This window comes from Eutrigla gurnardus (assembly GCF_963514095.1).
Source record: "Eutrigla gurnardus genome assembly, chromosome: 7".
NCBI lineage: Eukaryota > Metazoa > Chordata > Actinopteri > Perciformes > Triglidae > Eutrigla > Eutrigla gurnardus.
The window spans coordinates 22,533,566-22,553,986 of record NC_139921.1 but is presented as its reverse complement, the minus strand read 5'-3'; the positions used below and the strand labels follow the sequence as shown (position 1 = coordinate 22,553,986).

The 20,421-nt window shown below is 41.2% G+C and overlaps 3 protein-coding genes across 3 annotated transcripts; all 3 read right to left on the bottom strand.

The window, feature by feature from the left end:
- Window positions 1–1,032: 1,032 nt before the first annotated feature.
- LOC311015509 (transcription factor Sp3-like) lies at window positions 1,033–9,558 on the bottom strand. Its single transcript, XM_084012792.1, has 9 exons — window positions 9,292–9,558; window positions 8,873–8,966; window positions 8,037–8,267; window positions 7,362–7,946; window positions 5,955–6,164; window positions 5,619–5,823; window positions 5,311–5,500; window positions 4,459–4,655; window positions 1,033–3,360 (listed from the first exon to the last, which is right to left on the bottom strand). Exons 1-9 carry the CDS (start codon window positions 9,300–9,302, stop codon window positions 3,110–3,112), a joined length of 1,974 nt encoding a protein of 657 aa, XP_083868918.1. The 5' UTR covers window positions 9,303–9,558; the 3' UTR covers window positions 1,033–3,109.
- A 1,146-nt stretch (window positions 9,559–10,704) lies between these two features.
- Window positions 10,705–15,524, bottom strand: ola1 (Obg-like ATPase 1). The gene is made up of 11 exons (XM_084014242.1): window positions 15,430–15,524; window positions 14,986–15,083; window positions 14,738–14,881; window positions 14,511–14,638; window positions 13,824–13,999; window positions 13,610–13,690; window positions 13,323–13,420; window positions 13,071–13,211; window positions 12,546–12,642; window positions 12,063–12,185; window positions 10,705–11,932 (listed from the first exon to the last, which is right to left on the bottom strand). The coding sequence occupies exons 2-11, from the start codon at window positions 15,081–15,083 to the stop codon at window positions 11,828–11,830; spliced, it is 1,191 nt and encodes a 396-aa protein (XP_083870368.1). The 5' UTR covers window positions 15,430–15,524; the 3' UTR covers window positions 10,705–11,827.
- Window positions 15,525–16,154: 630 nt separating this feature from the next.
- Window positions 16,155–20,046, bottom strand: LOC311016528 (transformer-2 protein homolog beta-like). Its single transcript, XM_084014268.1, has 8 exons — window positions 19,890–20,046; window positions 18,620–18,753; window positions 18,318–18,477; window positions 17,864–18,052; window positions 17,646–17,761; window positions 17,348–17,566; window positions 17,092–17,162; window positions 16,155–16,902 (listed from the first exon to the last, which is right to left on the bottom strand). The coding sequence occupies exons 1-8, from the start codon at window positions 19,920–19,922 to the stop codon at window positions 16,892–16,894; spliced, it is 933 nt and encodes a 310-aa protein (XP_083870394.1). The 5' UTR covers window positions 19,923–20,046; the 3' UTR covers window positions 16,155–16,891.
- Between the last annotated feature and the right edge of the window lie 375 nt (window positions 20,047–20,421).

The window sequence follows — 20,421 nt, the reverse complement described above, 5'->3', positions numbered from 1 at the left end:
AAAAAGTATTTTTTCACAAAAACTAATCGAAATTTTTGTCGAAATTTCATGGAAAAAGTCAGTCGACAAAATTCATAAAAACTTGTAAAAAAGTAAATTTTTCACAAAAACGTATACTATGATGTCGAAATTTCTCAAAAAAGTCAGTCGACAAAATTCATAAAAAGTTGTAAAAACTCATTTTTTTCAGTCATAACGTCGAAATTTCGAGAAAAAAGTCGACGAAATTCGTAAAAAGTTGTAAAAAAGTAAATTTTTTCATAAAAAGTCATGACATGGCGAAATTTTGAGAAAAAAGTTGGTCGACAAAATTCATAAAAAGTTGTAAAAGACCTTTTTTTTTCACAGTCATATGACGTCGAAATTTTTTAGAAAAAAGTCAGTCAACAAAATTCATAAAAAGTTGTAAAAGACTAATTTTTTTCACAAAAAGTCATAACGTCGAAATTTCGAGAAAAAAGTAGTCGACAAAATTCATTAATTGAAAAAAAACAACATTTTTTTCACAAAATTATACTGACATTGAATTTCACAAAAAAGTCAGTCGACAAAATTAATAAACAGCATTAAAAGGTCATAAAGTCGGTTGACGAAATGTTGTCAAAAAGCATTAAAAAGTCATAAAAACATCTTATCGTATGCCTAGCAAAGTCTGAGTGTAGTAAGTCCAAAACAGTGATAAAAAGCAAATGTCACATTTTTCGCAAAAAGTCATACTATATCATGTAGCAATTTTGCGAAAAAAGTTAAAACAAAATTCATAAAGTTGTAAAAATGTAATATTCCCCAAAGTCATACTATGACATGTCGAAATTTAGAAAAAAAGTCAGTCGACAAAATTCAGAAAAGTTGTGAAACAGTCAATTTTTTCACAAAATTATACTACGACATGTCATTATATAAAAAGTCAGTTTGCAGTTTGATACCGGCACCGGGGCAACCCTCAGGGTGTGGAATAGATTCATTTCATTCTTCTACAGTATGTGTAAGGTATCTCAATGCTGCCCTCGACGCCCACAAAACCCATTGATGGAAGGTTTCAGACTTTTATTGTGATCCATTTGAAAAAAGGTTTTACAAAAAGGTAACATTCAATTTTTACACCAATTCTTTAAAAAAAAAAAAAAAATCACTTAAAATAAGGTTTTGATACAACAAATTCCGTTAACTAAGTAATGGCTTCTATAAACAATGTGAAAATAAGATAATATACATGTAAATGAATGCTACAAACATGACAAACTGAGGAAGGGATTACATTAATTAAAATAAAATAAAAACAACAAACAATGGCATGATTGCTTTTCTTTTGACTTGCGTGACATTTGGCCAGAATTACCAACAGAGCAGTTATTGCAAAACTAATCCCACATCATCTGGTTTCCAAACTGGAATGTTTGATGACAAACACACCATTAGGGGCTTTCTGATTTGTTGCATCTGTTTTTTCTCGACATGGCAACAATGTCCTCCTCCCTGCATCCGCGTGCGGCCGACGATGGCAATGAAAACCTTCTACGATCGCACTCACGTGGCTTCAATTTAGACGCCGCGCACATCGGCGAAGAGACACAAGACAACTGAAATACAATGTGAATTTACAACAAAAATATTAAAAAGGAAAGAAAAATAAAAGATTGTTTTATGTGGACAAGCACAGCGGACGGTGTGCTCGTGAGGACAGATGAGACATTCTGTTCAGACTGACCAGATGCTGGAAGAAGTTGCCACTCACTCGGAGCGGCTTGCATGTATTTCCTCTACTCGGACACGGAAAACACCAACTTCCTGTTAACGGTGGCACTGTCGTCCTGCTCTGACTGCTTGCTGAAACTCCTGCTCTGCTTGAAGCAGCACATACTACACTATGACATCAGTGTCACCGCCTTGTTGGTTTATTAAAAAGGAAAGGTTTGACATTTTGGGAAAACGCTTATTTGCTTTCTTGCCAAGAGCTCGATGTGAAGATTGATAGCACTCACATGGCTGTCTTTACATATGAAGACGCTGCCAGCAGCTGGTTACCATAGCCTAGCATTACGATTGGAAACAGCTCGTCTGGCTGTCCAAATGTGACAGAATCCGCCGACCAGCATCGATAATTCTCATTAGTTCACACGGTGTATCTTGTTTGTTTTATCTGTACAAAAATATGTTGCCTAAATGGGACAATTTGCTTAACTATTCCCTGGCTGGAAACACTTAGTTCCTGGAGTCATAATCTGGTCCATAATCTGCCATTAAACAATGGGATTTTACAATTTGGCTTTTGTATAGATTAAACAAACAAGATGTGTGAAAATAATGAGCTTTAGAGATGCTTGAGAGAGATTTTGCTACCGTTGGACAGCCAGGCTAGTTGTTTCCCTGATTTCCAGTCCTAAGCGAAACTAACCAGTAGCTTCTTATCTACCATGAGTGCTGTCAATCTCGTCTTCCAACTCTCTGCATAAAAGCAAATGAGGATTTTCCCCCGAAATGTTGAACCATTTCTTTAAAAACAAAAGCTCTAATTCATGACAGCAGTGCAACAGTTCAGCATAGACGCAACGCTGCTTCAAACACACCACTTGGGTTTAGTCAGATCGTTCCAGAGACGAAAAATCCAAATCATCCCAGAGAGGTTCACGACTTCCTTTTCTCTCTTTCAGAAAAGCCTCCTCATCATCTCATTTCACAAACACATTTATCTGTTACAGTTACATCATCTGCAAAGCTTAAAAAACACATGCACCTCCAGCATTTTATACAAGAGTATGATACAAAATAAGGCATTTCATCGTGTTGAGTATTCATGTCGCGTGTTGAGTGTTAATGCATGTTTTGGTGTGTGTGTGTGTGTGTGACGTGTTTATGTGTGTAAATAGCAACCACATTTTAATGTTTCTTTTTTTTGCCCGTCCATAAAAAGACTGCAAAAAACAAACATAAAGTCATGATAACTCTTAAAATATATATATTTGTCATATATATTTATGTATATATTCATATGTAAAAAAACAAACAAAAAAAAAAAGGTAAGAGGGGAAAGAGAAAAGCCCAAGAGGTCCCTGTGATAGGCCAGTTCTCAAAAAAAAAAAAAAAAAAAAACCCCACCACATTCAGCCCCTCATTCCATAACCTCACCGGACGCCACGGTGACCAGCTGCAAGGGGATCTCCTGATTGGCTAGGAGGTCGTGGGCGGCCGTCTGGAGGATGAGAGTGGTTCCGTCGGCGGTGATGACGGCGTCAGTGGTGGGCGGAGATGTGGAGGAGGGAACCATGCCTTTTTTATTCTGGTGAGTCTTTATGTGCTTGGCCAGGTGGTCGCTCCGCATGAACCTCTTGGAGCACTCCGTGCACACGAACTTCTTCTCTCCTGTGAGGAAACAAAGTGCGTTGGGTCAGGATGGTTTGTCATTTTTAAAGTGGGTCGCGAATATATAAATAAATAAATATAAACATTTCCAGCATAAATTGTTGCATAAAAATCACCAGAATACAGAAAAAGTGCTTCACGCTCAAAGATTCCTGGGCAGTATTAAAGGAGTGGCAATGTCTCCCCAGGTCCCTGCAAGAAGTCAGTCTCATTGTTAACATTGAAATTTGCATTGGGGAAAACAGCAATGCAGCAGTTTTTGTCTGGACCAGAGGACCAGCCCTATAACGTGAGTGAGTGATCAAATTGCAACCATTGGTCAGTCAAGTGATGTAGACCTATGACATCACCAAGGGACGTTGCTCATGAAGCTGCGTTCACAGTCGCCAGAGCAGCAGAAACAGTTGCATTCAAGACTCACGGACAAAGCTGGAGAAGTCAAGACGTCTAGAACAAACAGAATACGGTGGATCTAAAGACGGCACCGTTGATCAGAGCCTGAAAGCAACTGTAGCTACCTTTAGCACAGCAGCCCTAGCTAGCGTTAGCTAACGTTAGCACACCTGCAGCCAGCATCTAAACAATCTAACTTCACCACTAATAGACAGCAAAACTCTAAGTGATAAATTGGCTCGTTGGATATGTTGTAGCTGGAGATAACTGGTGTTGTTTACTCAGCTGTTTTCTGCGACACCAGTCTTGGCTGGCTTAGCATTTTTAATAGCGTCCAATAGTCCTCACCAACATGATATTTAGTCACTACAACACTGACATTTATTAGTAAGTCTGACACCTTAGTATGAAACCAGAATTCATAAATTGCAGACTGTTACCAGGGAAATATCAGGGTATGGCGTACAGCGGTGCTAGCACAGCAGTGATGCTAGCGCTACAATAACAAAGACAGGAACGCTATCAACAGCGTTGCCCTGGTGACTGACTGACAGGCTGCAGGTTGTAGAGACGGTGTTGAACAAGACAATCGTTGAGGTTGAGAAGTGTAGCTCGTCTGCAGTTAAGCACACTGACCACACACAGTCCAGCCAGATACGAGGCTGTTTTCACTCTTTCAACATGGTGATTTGAGCATCGCCTCACCTGTGTGTGTCCTCCGGTGTCTTTGCAGCTCGTCGCTCCTGGTGAACCTCTTCCCACAGAACATCCAGTTGCAGACGAACGGCCTCTCTCCGCTGTGCCAGCGCAGGTGAGCTCGCAGATGAGACGTCTTCCCGTAAACCTTCGCACAGCCGGCAATGTGGCAGATATGCTGCTTCTTTTTCCCCATGCCCGAACCTCTGTGAGAATGTGGGGGGGATACGAAATGAGTCAAAAACAACAATACTGTGAAATAAATGAATGCAGACGTTGAAAATATTAAATTTAAAGACACATGCTGCTTAATAAAAGACAACAATGAAATAAATCCTAAATAATACATGAATAATAATATATCATCACTGTGCTCATAAAAGGATGAGCAAAAAAGAATTGCATTTTGTATTTGCATGAATGTTTTTGCATGCAAATTTGGATCACACTCTCCCACATGAACAGAAACACTTGAACCACTTCAATACAAAAATGTGAAGCCGGTTACAACAGATCATTTTCAGATAAACACAACTTCTAAAGCAATAAAAGAGAAGCAGATTTGAGGCTTTGAGACATCAAGTGTTGGTGCAGCTGCTCCAATTAACAACATCTGGTTGTATCACCGAAAGGTGTCTCTAAAATTGATTTTATGGTTGTAGTAAACTCGACTATCGCTGAAAAACCTGCAAAATAGGGTTGTAATAGATTTTTATTACTGTTATGATAACGTTTAATAAAGTTTGGGGGCATCATTCTGTTTTTCTGAGTTCATTTTCTATCTTTTCTAATGGTGAGCTGAACACCAACACTTCCTGGTATGTGTGCATCTGTGATGTGGGTGTTTCTCCACATGCCCACCTTCCTCCAGACTCTTTACAGTTGGGGCAGGTGCAGGCTACTCTGCGGAGCCTCTTGCCCTCCCCGCCTTGCATCTCCATGTCCTCGTCTCCGATCTGAACGCGCAGGTTGTTCAGATCGCTGGGGTTCAGCGTGGAGTCTCCGCTCAGCTGCCATTCCTCAGAGTCTGGTTCTTCCTTTATCTGGATGCCTGAATCGGGGGGAAGAAGATGCAGATTTAGGGTCTCGTTATGCATGAAATCTAAGATTTTCCATTCAAAATAAAGAATTCTGTGTGAGTATGTACAGAGTGTGAATGTGTCCCGTACCAACTGGACTGTTTGCGTCCTCCGCCTGCGTGTACTGAATCCCAGTTTGTGATATAGAGTTCACTGTGACTGTCTGGAGGTTGGGCAGGCTGACCTGGCCTGTCTGGCCCAGAGGGAGGGTATGGACCGGGGCTAAGGTCAGCTGCTGGGCCTGTCCCTGTCCCTGGGGCAACTGGAGCCCCTGGAGTGACTGGACGCCCTGAACCTACAGAGAAATGGATGGGATACGTATTAGTAATCCAACATCCTTCCCAAAACTAAAACACAACGTGCTGCTTACAGTAAGAAGAAACTTCTGTAGGCTTTAAAACACGAGGAAGAGTCCTTATAGGTTACCTGGAAGGTCTGCCACTGGATCTGTCCCGTAGCGGTGACAGTTTGGGCCTGGATGAGGAAGGTCCCTGGGTTGACCAGCTGCACACTCTGGAGAGTCTGACCACCTGCATTCAGGTCCTGACCCTGGGACACCTGGGCCAGTTGGCCATGACTGTCCCCAGACAGCTGCAGGAGGGGCTGCGAGATAGTGGTGGCGTTAGAGGATGAGACCTGCAGAGTTGAGTAGGCAATAATTATGCCACAGTTCTATGTAGGAGGTCCTGGTTCAACAGTAGGATGGAAAATAAGCCTTAATCTTGTTAATAAATTGCTGCAGCATTTCCCATGGGTTTAGACTTAATTTGTGGCTGATGACTCTCGGGATGGAGAGCTCTGACCCTTGAGAGCTGGTTGCATTCACAAGCTCACATCTGACAGTGTTTCCCAGTAATTACCTAGACTGTGGCAGCTTGCAAACGACTAATTTGTTTCATTATGTACCAAAAAAATATATATAATAGCACATTTTAACTACTTTGAATGCTAAAAAGGGCATTATATCATAACATATCATAGTTTATCAGTTGATTTATATTTTGTATGGCAAGATAGCCTAACTAGTAGCGCATATTGTCAAATAAATGTACAACATCTCCCTCTGAGATGTAGTGGAGAAGAATAAAGTTACATAAAATGGAAATACTCAAGTAAGTACAAGTACTCAAGCACAGTACTTGAGTCGCCTAAATGAACTTGGGTACATTTCCACCAATGCTAGAACAAGCGCACAAAATAGTTTACAAAAGCCCAATGCTCTTCATAAAGCTTAATTGTGATCTCAAAGTGTTCCAGATTGTAGCATTTAACTTTCAAATGTAAAATATTTTATTGTGGTGGAGCATGGCCTGGACCCCCTATATGGTCTGAGGTCCGTCCAGCATAGTCTCACAAAATATATAGAGTATAAACATGCCCAATGGAGAAAAACAAACCATCAATGTGTACTACTCCGGTGTAATTTGAAATTTTGAGATTAATACCGACACCAAAACTGTATGGGTTTGGTGTCGCTTTTCTGATACCTTACTTTGAAGATAATATCAACGATAGTTTATAAAACATCCTATTTGTCCCAATTAAATTGGTTATGATTCCATCAAGCCCCATTCATCTCTATCACCGCCTTAATGTGGAACAAAGAATAATTTCCTCCTCATATTTTTAGACCCAAAAAGAGCTGAACGTGAAAGCATCCTATTAAGAAATATAATTAATTTTGGGTAATAGAAATGCATATTTTACTTCTCATATTTTAAATGATTGTAATCCATCTGATATATGTTGGGACCGGCCTGACCCAGGGCTGGGAACTCCTTCCTTAAAAGCATACAGGCCTTACACTGACGTGGTGTTACAGACGTAACTGACCTGGATTTGCTGCAGGTGGTTGTGGGAGTTATAATTCTCTGAGGAGGGGTCGGACACGCCTGCAGACACGGCGGTTGCTTGTGTCAGGACCCCGGTGCCGTCGATGGTCTCCGGAAGATGGGATGGGTTGGAGGAGGAAGAGGTGGTTGGCACGTATAGTTCTTGGTGGGCAGCGCTCACCGTTACCAGCGACTGCTTGACATCAGCGTCCTGGCCATGATTGTCCAGCGTCTGGCCTCCCATGATCAGCTGACCTTCAGCCGTTACCCCGGTTGCAATGGGGACCGTGTGCGCTCCAGTCAGCCCTAGAGACTCCAGATCTACACTGTTTATAGGGACAAATGTTATGTTGCCGGGAAGCCCTACGGAGCCAGTGTACGCTGACCCCCCACCCAGCGAGACGCCTTGGATGGACTGTACATGCCCCGCCTGCGTCAGGAGATCTGTGGTCGCTGTCGTAGCACAGCTGATTCCAATGCTGCCATGGCCGCCGTCGTGAAGGAGCTGGATGTGCCCCGTTCCATCATCCAATCCCTGTGTGAATCCTGTGAGGGTCCCATCTGCGTTTTGGATTTGGGGAATGACCTGGCGGACGGAAGGACGGTTTTGAGCAAGATCGTTGTCAAAAACAAGAACACCTTACTGTATGTTAACCAGCTTTCTGTATCGTTTTACCTGATACTGAATGCCTGACACTCCATTGGCTGCAGCCTCATTCCCAGATGCTGTAACATAAATGGGCTGATTGGGGAGACTCCCAATGGGAAGCACGTACTGCCCGTTGGACGTGACAATCCCCGAGTTTGGAATGTGAACAATTCCCTGGTCTTCCTTCCCAGTGGAGACAGGAGTCAACACCTCCCATCGGTCTGAACCCGTCAGCTGAATGGCCGACATATCTGTCGTCTGGAAGTAAAAAATAACACTCAGATTAAGACAAAAAACGAGATTCATCTCAGTTTTCGATTAGATCACAGAGGGGAATGGAAACCAGCCTGGCTATTGTCTGGAAATTAAGTGTTGGATTTAGAGATTGTGCTGCTAAATCAAAGAGTAAATCGTCGACAGGATGGGGATCGTGTAGTTTTTGTGCTGATGGAGACGATACAGCAGCCACAACCTCGAAGCGACCGCGAACAGTGAAGATAACAGGCTCAGAAATGATCGAGTGCCGCGTGTGGGGGATGGGTGGCTATTACAACACAATTGAACGCTACTGTGTTGATTATGGACGCTATCCCCGCAATGTTATCACACCCGGCATCCTCCCAGGCTTAGGTACACCGGCTATCTTCCAGCGAGCCGACCCAAGTGACTGACTTCAGTGTCCTACCCACTATGGGCGGGTTTTACAGGGGTAAAGTGGGTGGCCGTTATTGAGGGGAACACAGGAAGTGTACGGCTTTCACCCCATGCCATCAAAATTTTAAAACGTGTGAACTTCATGCTCTCAAAAATACAACCAACAATCGAAAGCGAGAGAGAAAAACGAGCTAGAAAATGTCGGATACCTGTGTTTCCGCTGCGCCGCCGGGTTGCAGAAACTCGCTTTGACTGCTGTCCACGTCCGCGGACGCCATTTCTCCTTGTTTCAGAGGCTGCTCTCTGGCGCTAGCGGGGAGAGAGGGGAACTCAGCAAAACTCTGTAATCTTCAACTCCTGCCTGCCAGAAAACCCCGCAAAGCATCCCCACTCTCCACTCCAAAAGGGGCAGACTGCGAAATCCAACTTTCCAGCGCAGATTCTGTGGCAATATCGGCCCAGTTCGACTGTTTACTTTGTCAACTCCGCGGCTAGCCAGCTAGCTCAGTTAGCTAACCATATCTGGCTAGTTAGCAGCAGAGCAAAAGATAAAAAGACGCAGCTCGCTTCGCTGTGTGTTGCACAAACTCACCGATTAGTTGCACGCGTCGATGCGGTAAATGTTTACGTACCAGTCATAGCGTGAGTGGTAGTAACCGGGAGGATTATCTGATAAACTAAACTCCAAACATGATTATTTTATCAAAGGCGGGCTAGTGTTGATCGGTGAATTCGGGTCGATTTTTTTCTATTTTGATTGACGGTGCGGGAAACACAAAAAGGTGGGACTAACAGGCTTGACCGTCGAATTTGCATCACATTACAGGACGTCCCGCCCTTCTTCTCTAAGCTGATTGGCTAAGCGAGGAGCTCGTCGCGCGCGATAGGCTAAGCGGGCTGTCGGTAACATTTTTAGTGGACGTGTGTTTCCTGTTTGTTGCTCAGCGAGTGAAGAGATGGAATGTAGTTGTTGAATTCCCAGCAGAGATTCTTGTTTAACAGCGGCGTTTGTGTCGAAGTCGTACTATATATTTAATTGTTTTGATGTAAAAAAAATATAGTTATATAATCTACAATTTGGTCGTTGTTTTAATGCAGTGCGTTTTCTGTTTTCGACGTGACACAAAAACATGCAATAGACGCGCGAGGAGATTCGGTTTTTAACTTTTATGTCAGTGTAAATTGTCATCTGGCGTCCATTACTGCTTATATCAAAGTTCATTACAGCCTTATAATAACTTGTAACTGGTTGCACGTGTTATTTGTATTTAACTTGTCGTATAAGTAATCAAAATAACACAGATTAACGTGCATTTTAAATGATGAAAGTTCACTTTCTTGTACTACATCTTTTTTTATTTTATCATTATCACACACTTTTTTCAATGGATTAAGTTTTCTCACATGAAACTGGAATATTAACAAACATAACTTTATAGATAATCAAAGCAGAGGAAACCGGTCATTATTTTTATCCACAATAAAAAAACATTTTCCCTTTTGAAGGGTTTCAAAAAGTAAATTACTTGTTTAAAAAAAGAAAGAAAAAACGTCCACATGATGATTACATTCCTGCCTGTATGAAGCAGGAATGTGGTTTAACTACAAAACAATCATCAACAAATACACTCCTGCTCCTCAAAGCACAATTTCATTGACATTCAAATTGAATTTTTTTAATCAACCAGGAATGCAATTTTTAAGATTGAAGAAAGTGAAGAAGAAAAAAAGCCCAGAAATCTGAATCTCTACGTTTGCATGACAACTCCATCTGCTGATGCGATCGAAGGCTCCAGAATGAGTGGATTTTGTAGCGAGATTGTTTTAAAAAGGCAGACAATAGTAGATACAAGTATAATGCCCTTTAAACATTGCTTTTGTGATTCCATTCTATCATGTACTTTAAGCATTTTAATACATCATTAAAGGCAACTTGTTATTCGATATAACACTAAAAAAACAGCTTATTATAATGTCTATTCATTCCCATATTTTGTGACTTTAGGCTAACAGGAGAAATAAATTGAAACACACAAAGCGATGACACGTTTGTCTCCTTTTATTGACACATGCATATTGATGGGGATGACATCTATTATAATCTGGCCCCCTTAAATTCATAGGATTTTCCATCATCCACAAGATGTTTAATGAGGGGATTGTTGAGTGATTTTGAAAATAAAAGACATTCACGCTGTGGAAGCAGTGGCATGAAACAAGAGGCATTATGAAGCTGTACAATCCAGATGATCCTCAGAGCACTGTGGTAGCTGGTTCACCACGAAGCGTTATCTCGCAACACAAGGTGCAAATAAAATGAGAATGTCGTCTTTTTTTTCCAGCCAAAAACAAAGTCAATAAAAGCAGCGTGTACAACAACTTTCCCCAATCAGGTGTCTCATCCTGCATGGTCAGGGACGCCTGCTTTTCTCTTTCTAAAATAACATTTTTTCTTTACCCTCAGAATACACAATACTGCCCTGAAGTGCCACACTGAGTGACGGCTTTCATTTTTTTCTTTATAGTTAACAGAGCACCAGTCAAACCTTTATAGACACTGTATTTTTAAAGCATAAATAGGCTGGGGATTATGTATTCATTGTGAATGTGTTATTAGGTTGCAAGACTCTGCAATTAAATCAGTCGTTATTACTCAAAAGGAATCAAAGATAGTCTTAAAGATGGATTAAACATAAACGTACTTCTCTAAGTCTCCTTGGGTATTGGGTTTAAATTATCAAAAAGTGTCTCCAAAAGAAGACGCCCTCCGATTATCAGATGCATAACAGAAACACACGGACAGTACCAGCATCATTTAGAAACAATATGCACTTCGTGTTCTGCTACAGTTCAATTATACATCTTTGTTTAGACAATGGAAGCTAGAATATAATGTTTTCAAAAATGTTTGACTGGTGTAGTAGGTGGCATTTCAAAATATTATAGCTAGGAATGTATGCTATGCTTGTATAGAAATGTTATTACATAGAATAATTCCACTAGATTCAGACCTGGGAGGCCAGTTGACTAAATGCCTCTGGCCAACCAGGCCACGAGCCGATCCTCCGAATTCAAAAGAGAAGTATGAAAAACAGCTGACAGTGTAGCTCTTTGGGGCCCAACATAAAAGTATTCCGAGTTCTCCCTCCGGTGACTGTGTGGCCTCATGGTTTCTTTTTAGGTGCATTGGGTGTGTTGAATTTGAAAAAGATGATGTCGCCGTCCTCCACCACGTAGTTCCTGCCCAGTTGCCTGTATTTTCCAGCGGCCTGTAAAAAGGGAGACAAACTCAAATTGTATTCCAGTACGTTTCTCAGAAAGACAACCATGTTATTGGCAGAAACTCAACAGTACCTTTCAAGCTTATAATAAGGCTCTATAAGAAGAAAAAACACACACCTTGGCTGCATTTTCACTGCCCTCCTCTTTGAAGTCAATGTACTTCATCACCTCCGCCATGATGAAGCCTTTCTCAAAGTCAGTGTGGATCTTTCCTGCAGCTTGAGGAGCCTTGGTACCTTTCTGTTGGTGCAAAACCCCACAAAAAAAAATAAAACATATAAAATGGAAAATATATCAATTTACCAAAGTCAATTAGTCAGAGAAAGAAAACATTATGACACATTAACGGATTCATTTGGATCATGACTAATCATAAATATGTAATATCCCCATTTGACCACGAGGAACTTACTATTTGTGATAAGTTAATACATTTCTTTGAAAATGTTTACAGACCATTTAATTTGCTTTAAATAAATCAACCGTAAATTACACTTTCAAACAACAAATCGAGAGGATTTTGAAATCAACACTTAATTTGGAGGTGGAAAAAAGGGTAATAATGATTCAAAGAAAGGGTTTCCATATCACAGCACTTACCCTGACGGTCCACGCTCGCACCTCATCTGGTCCCGCTGTGAAGAAGTATTCCAGCTGAAGTGCTGCATAGCCGGTCTTGATCATTTTGGTCAGAACGCTAGAAGCGCATAGAAAAGCCATGATGGAGCAGTTTAAGCAAACGTGTGTATTTAGAAAGACACAATTAATGAGAAAAGTCTCAAATCTGTGATTTATCGGAACAAATACAGTTCAGCTACTCTGTTATTGTATCTACAAACAGAAACACACGATGATGCGGTCTTATTTAATCAATCAGCACAAGCGGAATCAAGGCCATTTGCACTGCAGACACGTTGACTTGAGCAGGAAAAACACGGTAGTAATAAATGACATGTTTAATAGCATTTTGGTGTATTTTTCACTATTATGACATTGTATAGGCTCAATGATAATTCAGGGATTAATTAACAAACATAATCATTCTTAGTTGCGTCCCTAAGTGGCAGTTAAATAATTTCTCGACCCGATTTACGATATTCCTGCTACACTGAGTTTACGTCTTACCTCTGCGTCTTCATTTCTTCGCAGTACTTTGTCCTCTCCTCCTCCTCCATGTCCAGCAGTTTAGACTCAAAGCCTCCACTCAAAGGAATAACCAGAGCACCGGGGTCATGAGCGTCTACCCACTCCTTAATTTTTACCAACCTGAGAAGAAAAAGAACAGGCAGCAGGGCGAGTTATTCTGAATGTTAGAGCTGCATACTAAATGTTTGTTATATGCAAATGTGTTCACTGGGTATTTGAAAGCAAACCTACCACTTGTTCTTTTTTCTGATGTAATCTTTCTCCGAGAGATTAACCAGGTAGATCATGGGCTTGGATGTCAGGAACAGGTATTTATTCAACACCTCAATCTGCGGAGAGGATTTAAAAAAGGTACAAATTATGAAACGGTTCTCAAAAACTCACTCAGCTCACAAAATCACGCAGGTTTCACTGAGAGAAAAATTAAACCAATCACACATTTTTTAGGAATATTACACCACATAGACACATAAGTATAACACACAATCAGGCACACACTAACACACATACACCATTACCTCTTTTTCGTTCCAGTCATGGTAAAATCGGATGTGTTTCTTTTCCTCCACTATCCAGTTCTTTACTTTCAACATGATATCCTGCAGGAAGAAGCAGCAGATTGTATGAATTCTGCAGACCAGTCACAGACAATAACCTCTTATGTCCCCCAAAAGCAATGCATGAAACAGGACAACACGACAATGCATAGTGCAAACACATACATATACTTACATATTCCGGCTTGAGTTTTTTGTCACTTCCTCTGACGGCGGTTTTCTCCAGTTTGTCAAGGACTGGAGCCATCATTTCCTCATCCTTTAGTCGCAGCTCCTCGTGGATGATCTCAATGTCCCTCACTGGGTCAACGTTACCCTCCACATGGATGATATCCTCATCATCAAACGCACCTAAAAACACAAGCATCGTCAGCTGAAGTCAGCCTGTTAGAAATAGTCATTATTAGGCCCGGTTTGCTTGTGATACCTGGTTTAAATTTGTTGATCTCTAAGACTCATAATTGAAGTTGTGTACCCAAGTTGAACCTAAATTATATCTATATTGTTTTTAAATCATCCAGCTCTAATATTCTTTTTCCAACCTGAGCCCTCTATTAGTTTTTGTAACACAGCCAGCGTAATTAAAATAGTCTAAAATGGTCAAAATAGTATAGTATTTAAACCAGGATCTATCAGCATCTGATAATAAACCAGCCAAATTATGAGTTTGACCAGACATTTAGCTTTCGATACTTGATAGTTAGGCATCATCTTGTCTGGGCCTAACATGAGTGAATCCTTTAAATAAGTCCTGCTCCTCTTTAAATGTGTAGTGATGGTCTTAAGTTGCCCTCCTAACACCTGTCCACGTTACTCAGTTGATACTACACAGCAGCTGCAGGCACTAGCATTGACAACTCACGGGTCATGTGGAAGATGCCGTCACAGGCACTGATGTGGGAGAGAAAGGCGTTTCCGAGTCCCTGTCCCGAGTGAGCTCCCTTCACCAGACCAGCGATGTCCACAACGTTGAGAAAAGCTGGAACCTTACTAAAGAGTTAAAGAAAACAGCCAGATGAAGAAGGGATTGTTAATGAGACAGTAAACCACCGATGCTAGACAAATTACAAATCAGCTGTGAGGACACACCTTAGTGGTTTGTGGTATTGGCACAGGAAATCAAAGCGCTCATCGGGAACAGGTACCCTGCTCTCATTTGGGTCAATTGTGCAGAATGGGAAGTTCTCTGCAGCGGCTTGGCTCTTGGTCAGCACATTGAAAAAGGTGGATTTCCTGCAGTGGACAGTCAGGAGTGTGTCAACAGAAGTGGAATAATTAACCGTGAGTGATGGATTTGTTCAATCAATGACGTTAAAAAAAACATTTTTTGTACATACCCAACATTAGGTAATCCCACGATTCCAATTTTCAGAGAGGTTCCAAATCGTCCAATTAATGGAGCCTGTTTGGGGGCTTCTGTCTTTTTGGGGGGCATCTGCGAGAGTTAACACAACAACAAGTAACAAGTTAGCTACCGCATGTCACCAAAGCCAGGCTCATTTGTAACGTAGCAACGCCTCAAAGTTCTAAAAGTTAGGTTTGGGCATGTATCGCCAAGTAACTCCATCCCGTTGAACTAGCTCAACTGTAACATGAAAAAGGCAGCTCCAGTCATATGCTCATTCAAACACAGCGTGCTAATGTTAGCTACTGGTTAACCGAGACCCCTCATGGCTAGCTGTTAGCTAGAATATCCGACTGAACGATACTAATATCTGCATTTTACATGCATTAACGACAGTCCAATGGCGACTTGGCTGAGAAAATCGCTCCTTTGGTACCTTAATGTCTTTTTTTAGCCTATGGTGTACGTGGTATTCACTCCTCCGGTGTCTGCTCACACCAGCCGCTCCGGTGGGAAAGGCAAACTGCAGGGTAAACCGGAAGTGTTTTGACGGGAGGGACCTGTGGTTGGTCAGAGAAGGAGCTAGAACAGACGTGTGCTAGCCAACCGACCGAATGTATTTACGTTTTTAGGTAGTTTATTTTACATATTTTATATTGAGGGTTTATATTGTGTCGCATGTTGTTTGAATTATAGTCTTCTTAGACTACAGCATTTGTGAATAATCGGCGATCTTCGCAGTTTACTTTACGGCCTGTATTTCCGTGGTGAAGATGCGTTCGAGGACCCGCGTACGCGAGAGTACTTGTACAGACAAATGTACAAGCAGAAGTCTGTTACTAAAATTAACACAAAAACTGCCCCAACTGTAGCCAAAACAGAAAGCATGGGTGATTTTTGTAGTGTTTCTACTCCCAAACTATTCTAATTTTCAGGTAATGTACCGGTATTGTTTGATTTATACATGCTAGACTGAATATACATTTCATACGATGTAAAAATCCTCAATTCTGTGTAAAACTTCAATTAACCATGATCAAAAATATAACTGTGACACAAGAGTGCTTCATTATGGAAGATCACTGATGTCAAATCTGGGAGCATAATGACCAAACAGTGATTTTTTTATTTTTATTTCTGTCAAGAAATAAAAATCACCAATTAAATCAAAAATGTTTAATAGGACTTCATGGTACAATTCATGCAGCATTCCCGCCTCTCAAACCACAGGGCAAATGTGGGCATTACAGTTTATTACATACTGTTACTAAAGGAACAGAGCAACGCACCAAAGATTTTTTATTGTTTATGTACAACACCCCCCAGAAAAGAACTTTCCACCACAAGAACACAAAATTAAAAAGAAATGTGGTATTTAAAACATTAAATAAATGCAAACTGGGATCTTGACAGTTAAAGAAATCAACTACATACGAACAGCATAATGAAATACAGAAAATCCTGCTTGTATAAAAACAAATCTGTTGAGCCAAGCATAAGCACGTCAGCCCTTCTATAACTTACCACTGCCAAACAAGTTATGTGTTTGATTCCTGTTTGTTAGCCGTTACAAGGATACCTAAAATGAGCTCAAAAGATAGGCATGTGATAACTTTTTGGTGCAGATCCAAAGCATTGCTTATTTCCACTTTCAACCTATTTCCTGGGATGTTGGGTTCTTTTCCCCCCCTATGATTCTGCCTACTAATTTGGTAACAACAACTTCACCACTGACATTATGGTGCTCAGACAGACTGCTTCTTAAGGACCATTTTTTTTTTTTAAACCTTCAATATATGAACAAATCCAGAATTCCTATCACAATATCTGGTGCAAAAAGGATAAAAAGACGAGTATCTGAACAATAACACTGAAACTGTTGTTGACTCTTTAACGGCTCAGTAGTGACCTGTGAAAAAACAACAGGGCAAGAGATTAACTGCCAGGTTCGATTTGCATCAAAAAAAAGCATACAAGCATATTTTAGATTTGTTTGTGTGTCTGAAGGTAACATACATATCTGAATTTCATATTAAATGTAAGGATGTCAATATTCGAATCCCTGTGGTCTAATGATAGAAAAGCTGTTTCAACATACGTGGCGAGTAGGACCGTGAGCGGGACCGTGAGCGGTAGCCTCTGCTATAGTAAGGCGATGGAGATTTGCGTCTGTAGGGGGAAGAACAAAAAAGCTCAATTTGACAAGACACTTGGGCAACTTAATTTCAGCCATACTTACTCTTGATTTTTAAATACCAGTTAAAAACCAAAAGAGTGCTTACATTGACCTTAATTAACCATAAAATAAATCAACAAAGTAATGCAACAAATAGGCTATTGGAGAAATCACTTACCTGTATGATCTATACTCTCTGTCGTCATAGCGATCATAGTCACGATCATAACTTCTCTCATAGCCTCTGTCGTAGCCCCTGTCGTAGTCCCTGGAGGCACGCCGCGATGAACCGCCGCCGCCGCCACCACCACCGCTACTACTACCACCACCACCACCGCCGCCACCGCTACTGCCACCACCACTGCTGCTACCGCCTCCGCCGCCACCACCACCACCACTGAGAAAACACAAAGAATACACATTAGTGACAAACACTCACACATAATAACAAAGCTGCCTGGTTAAGAAACACTCACTACGTGGGACGTCCCATGTAGATTCCAGGGGTGGGTGTATGGGCTCGTTTTGTGATGGAGAAATCCACTCGGATCCTGCGCCCATCAAGCTCCATCCCGTTAGCACGCTCCTTGGCCTAAAATGCACAACACGTTTAAGACTTTTAATTTGATCTACTCTGTAATGAGTGGTAATGAGTCAGTATTGAACAATGTCATCCCTGTGTAATTCTCCATACCTCCTTGGAGTCCTCAAAGCTTTCAAAGTAGACAAAGGCAAAGCCTCTTGAACGACGGGACTGCTGGTCGTACACAATGTTGACGCCACTCAAAGAGCCATATTTAGAGAAAACCTCCCTCAGGTCCCTCTCCGTGGTGTACAGACTCAGTCCAAATACACCCAGACAGTGGTTGGGGTCTGGGTTGGCCTGTGTGAGTAAAGGGAAGAGCATAAAAATATTGTGACCACCTGGGTTTCCGAGGTTTGGTTGAAATTCCTCAAGACTAGACACCTTAAAGGATTTTTACACATGATCTTGTACAAATAATGAACTTAACATTTAATGAGTTAAATCGAGACACACACAAAAAAAAAACACTAATGAGTTTAAACTAAAGTTTATTTAGTATTTAACACGTAACCCCCTCTTTAAAAGATCTAATTCACAAACTTGATGAGGAAGCACTACATACCCTGTTGCCAATGTGCCTGCGACGATTTGACATGGGGGAACGGCTATGGCTCCTATGCCGGCGGTACTCCCAGCTACGAGATCGGCTCCTGGAACGCCGTCGGTGGGAGCGAGATCGAGAGCGGGAGTGATGCCTGCGTGAGCTTCGATGAGAACGGGACCTGGAGATGGACATGAACTTAACCCTGAGCATGTCATGTACTTCAGAAGCGTCAAAAATGTAGTTTTAGAGCCAAACATGCTACAACTTAACTTTGTAAACACCACTTGCACGTGTGCAGATACAAACAAAACCCATCTCACCTGGATTTGGACCTGGATCGAGATCTGGATCTGGACCTAGAGCGGCGGGAGCCCTCTTTTGAGCGTGCTGGTGAGCGGCTGGCAGATTTTGCTGAGCCCAGAGGGGACGCACTCCTCGAGACAGGCCGCGAGTCCTGGACAGAACAGACGTATATAAAAAAACAACCCAAAGCCATGTATGTGTCAAAAAAGGGCCAGGGGTTGACAGCGTTGCCCTCTACATGCCCCCTTCAGAAAGACTTCAGCACATTCTGGCATTTAACAGGTTTGACACTACACATTTAGGAATTTGATTATAAGAGGTCATACATTGCTATATATATTTAAATGAGATATGAAGTAATTTAGCTGAAAGACAGACCGCACAAAAAGTAAAGTTAACCTAAAAGATTGAGAGGGATTGACCAGTGATGTATCTTATAGATAAAAAAAAATAATGTGCATGCTTAAGAGAAAGAAACAGGATGAAATAGAGTAGCAAAGCAGGCTGTTAGGAAATTACTCATACCCTGGTAAACTTCTGAGCTTAACTTCACAACTTCTTTAACTTCATTACTTCAAAACAACCCTTCATTTCTTCTTTCTTCAGTTTGACATTATGACTTCTTTTTCCTCCTCTTCCCCCATTTACCATCTGCCATTACAACACTAGTAGTGGGGACAGATCTTGATCGCTTCTTTTCAGCATCCAACACATTAGCATGCATCAACCCCATCAGCGCCAAACAATAACAACTTCACATCTGATACGTCTTCCGCCTTTTTTCTTTCTTCCAAACTCAACCTTAACAAAGAACAAACAAGGGTGATAAGGCATGTTGGTTTCTGAAAGAACCCAAAAAACAAAAAAACAGCAAACCCAGGAAACAACATACAATAACTTGAGCTGAATACGTCTGTGTTAGCTTGGCATGGTCTTGTTCGGTGTTAAATTACTATGTTCGGCTACAAAGCTGAATAAGCACATTAAAGATTGACTGGTAGCCATTATTTAATGTTCACCGATTTCAACAGTTAACGTTAAGTAGCACACGAGCGATAAAGTTGCTTTGTAGGCCATACGCTGTGACGTTACGCCTATCGTTTAAACATTTAAAAATCAGTAAAATGATCTTCTAGATAACGTTATTTAAATATTATATAGAACATTTGTAGGTTTGAGGCCAATTTTCGTAATGCGTTGCCATTAGCCGAGCTACAAACGCAGCTGGCATCTAAGCTAGCAAGATGTTTTTTCAAATCGTTATCTTAACTTATGACCAAAACTCACCTGCTCCCTAAAATCTTTCTCGTTGTCGCTCATGTTATCGTTACAAAACAGCAGGTTGTTAAAATAACGTGGCACACGGTAACTTTAACTTAATCGCCCGCCGAATTTACCGCACAGCACAGGTTTGAACCGCACTAGCTAGCGTTAGCATTAGCAAAGCTCACGATGTAATGCTGCCTTCGTGTGGTATCGGAATTATGGTAAATACGAGATGCCGACTCGGAAATTGCTGACGTTCGTTCATTCTGCAACATGATGTTATTTTTTTTTTATCATATTAGAATCAAAAAGCATTTTCCTTATACGTAGGGAACAGCAAACCTTACGTCTACAATTTATTTCAATTAATTCCTACAACAAATCACTTGACCATGAAATTCTCGTAATCCCAATTTCAGGATCTTCCGACTAGCACTTGAAGGCATCACAAACGGCCTGTACCGATCGTTTCCTGTTCTGGTTTGTCTGCCAAAATAAAAGTAGTAAACGTCGCTCACATACAACATTTGAACGAAAAGCAGAGATTTTAAAG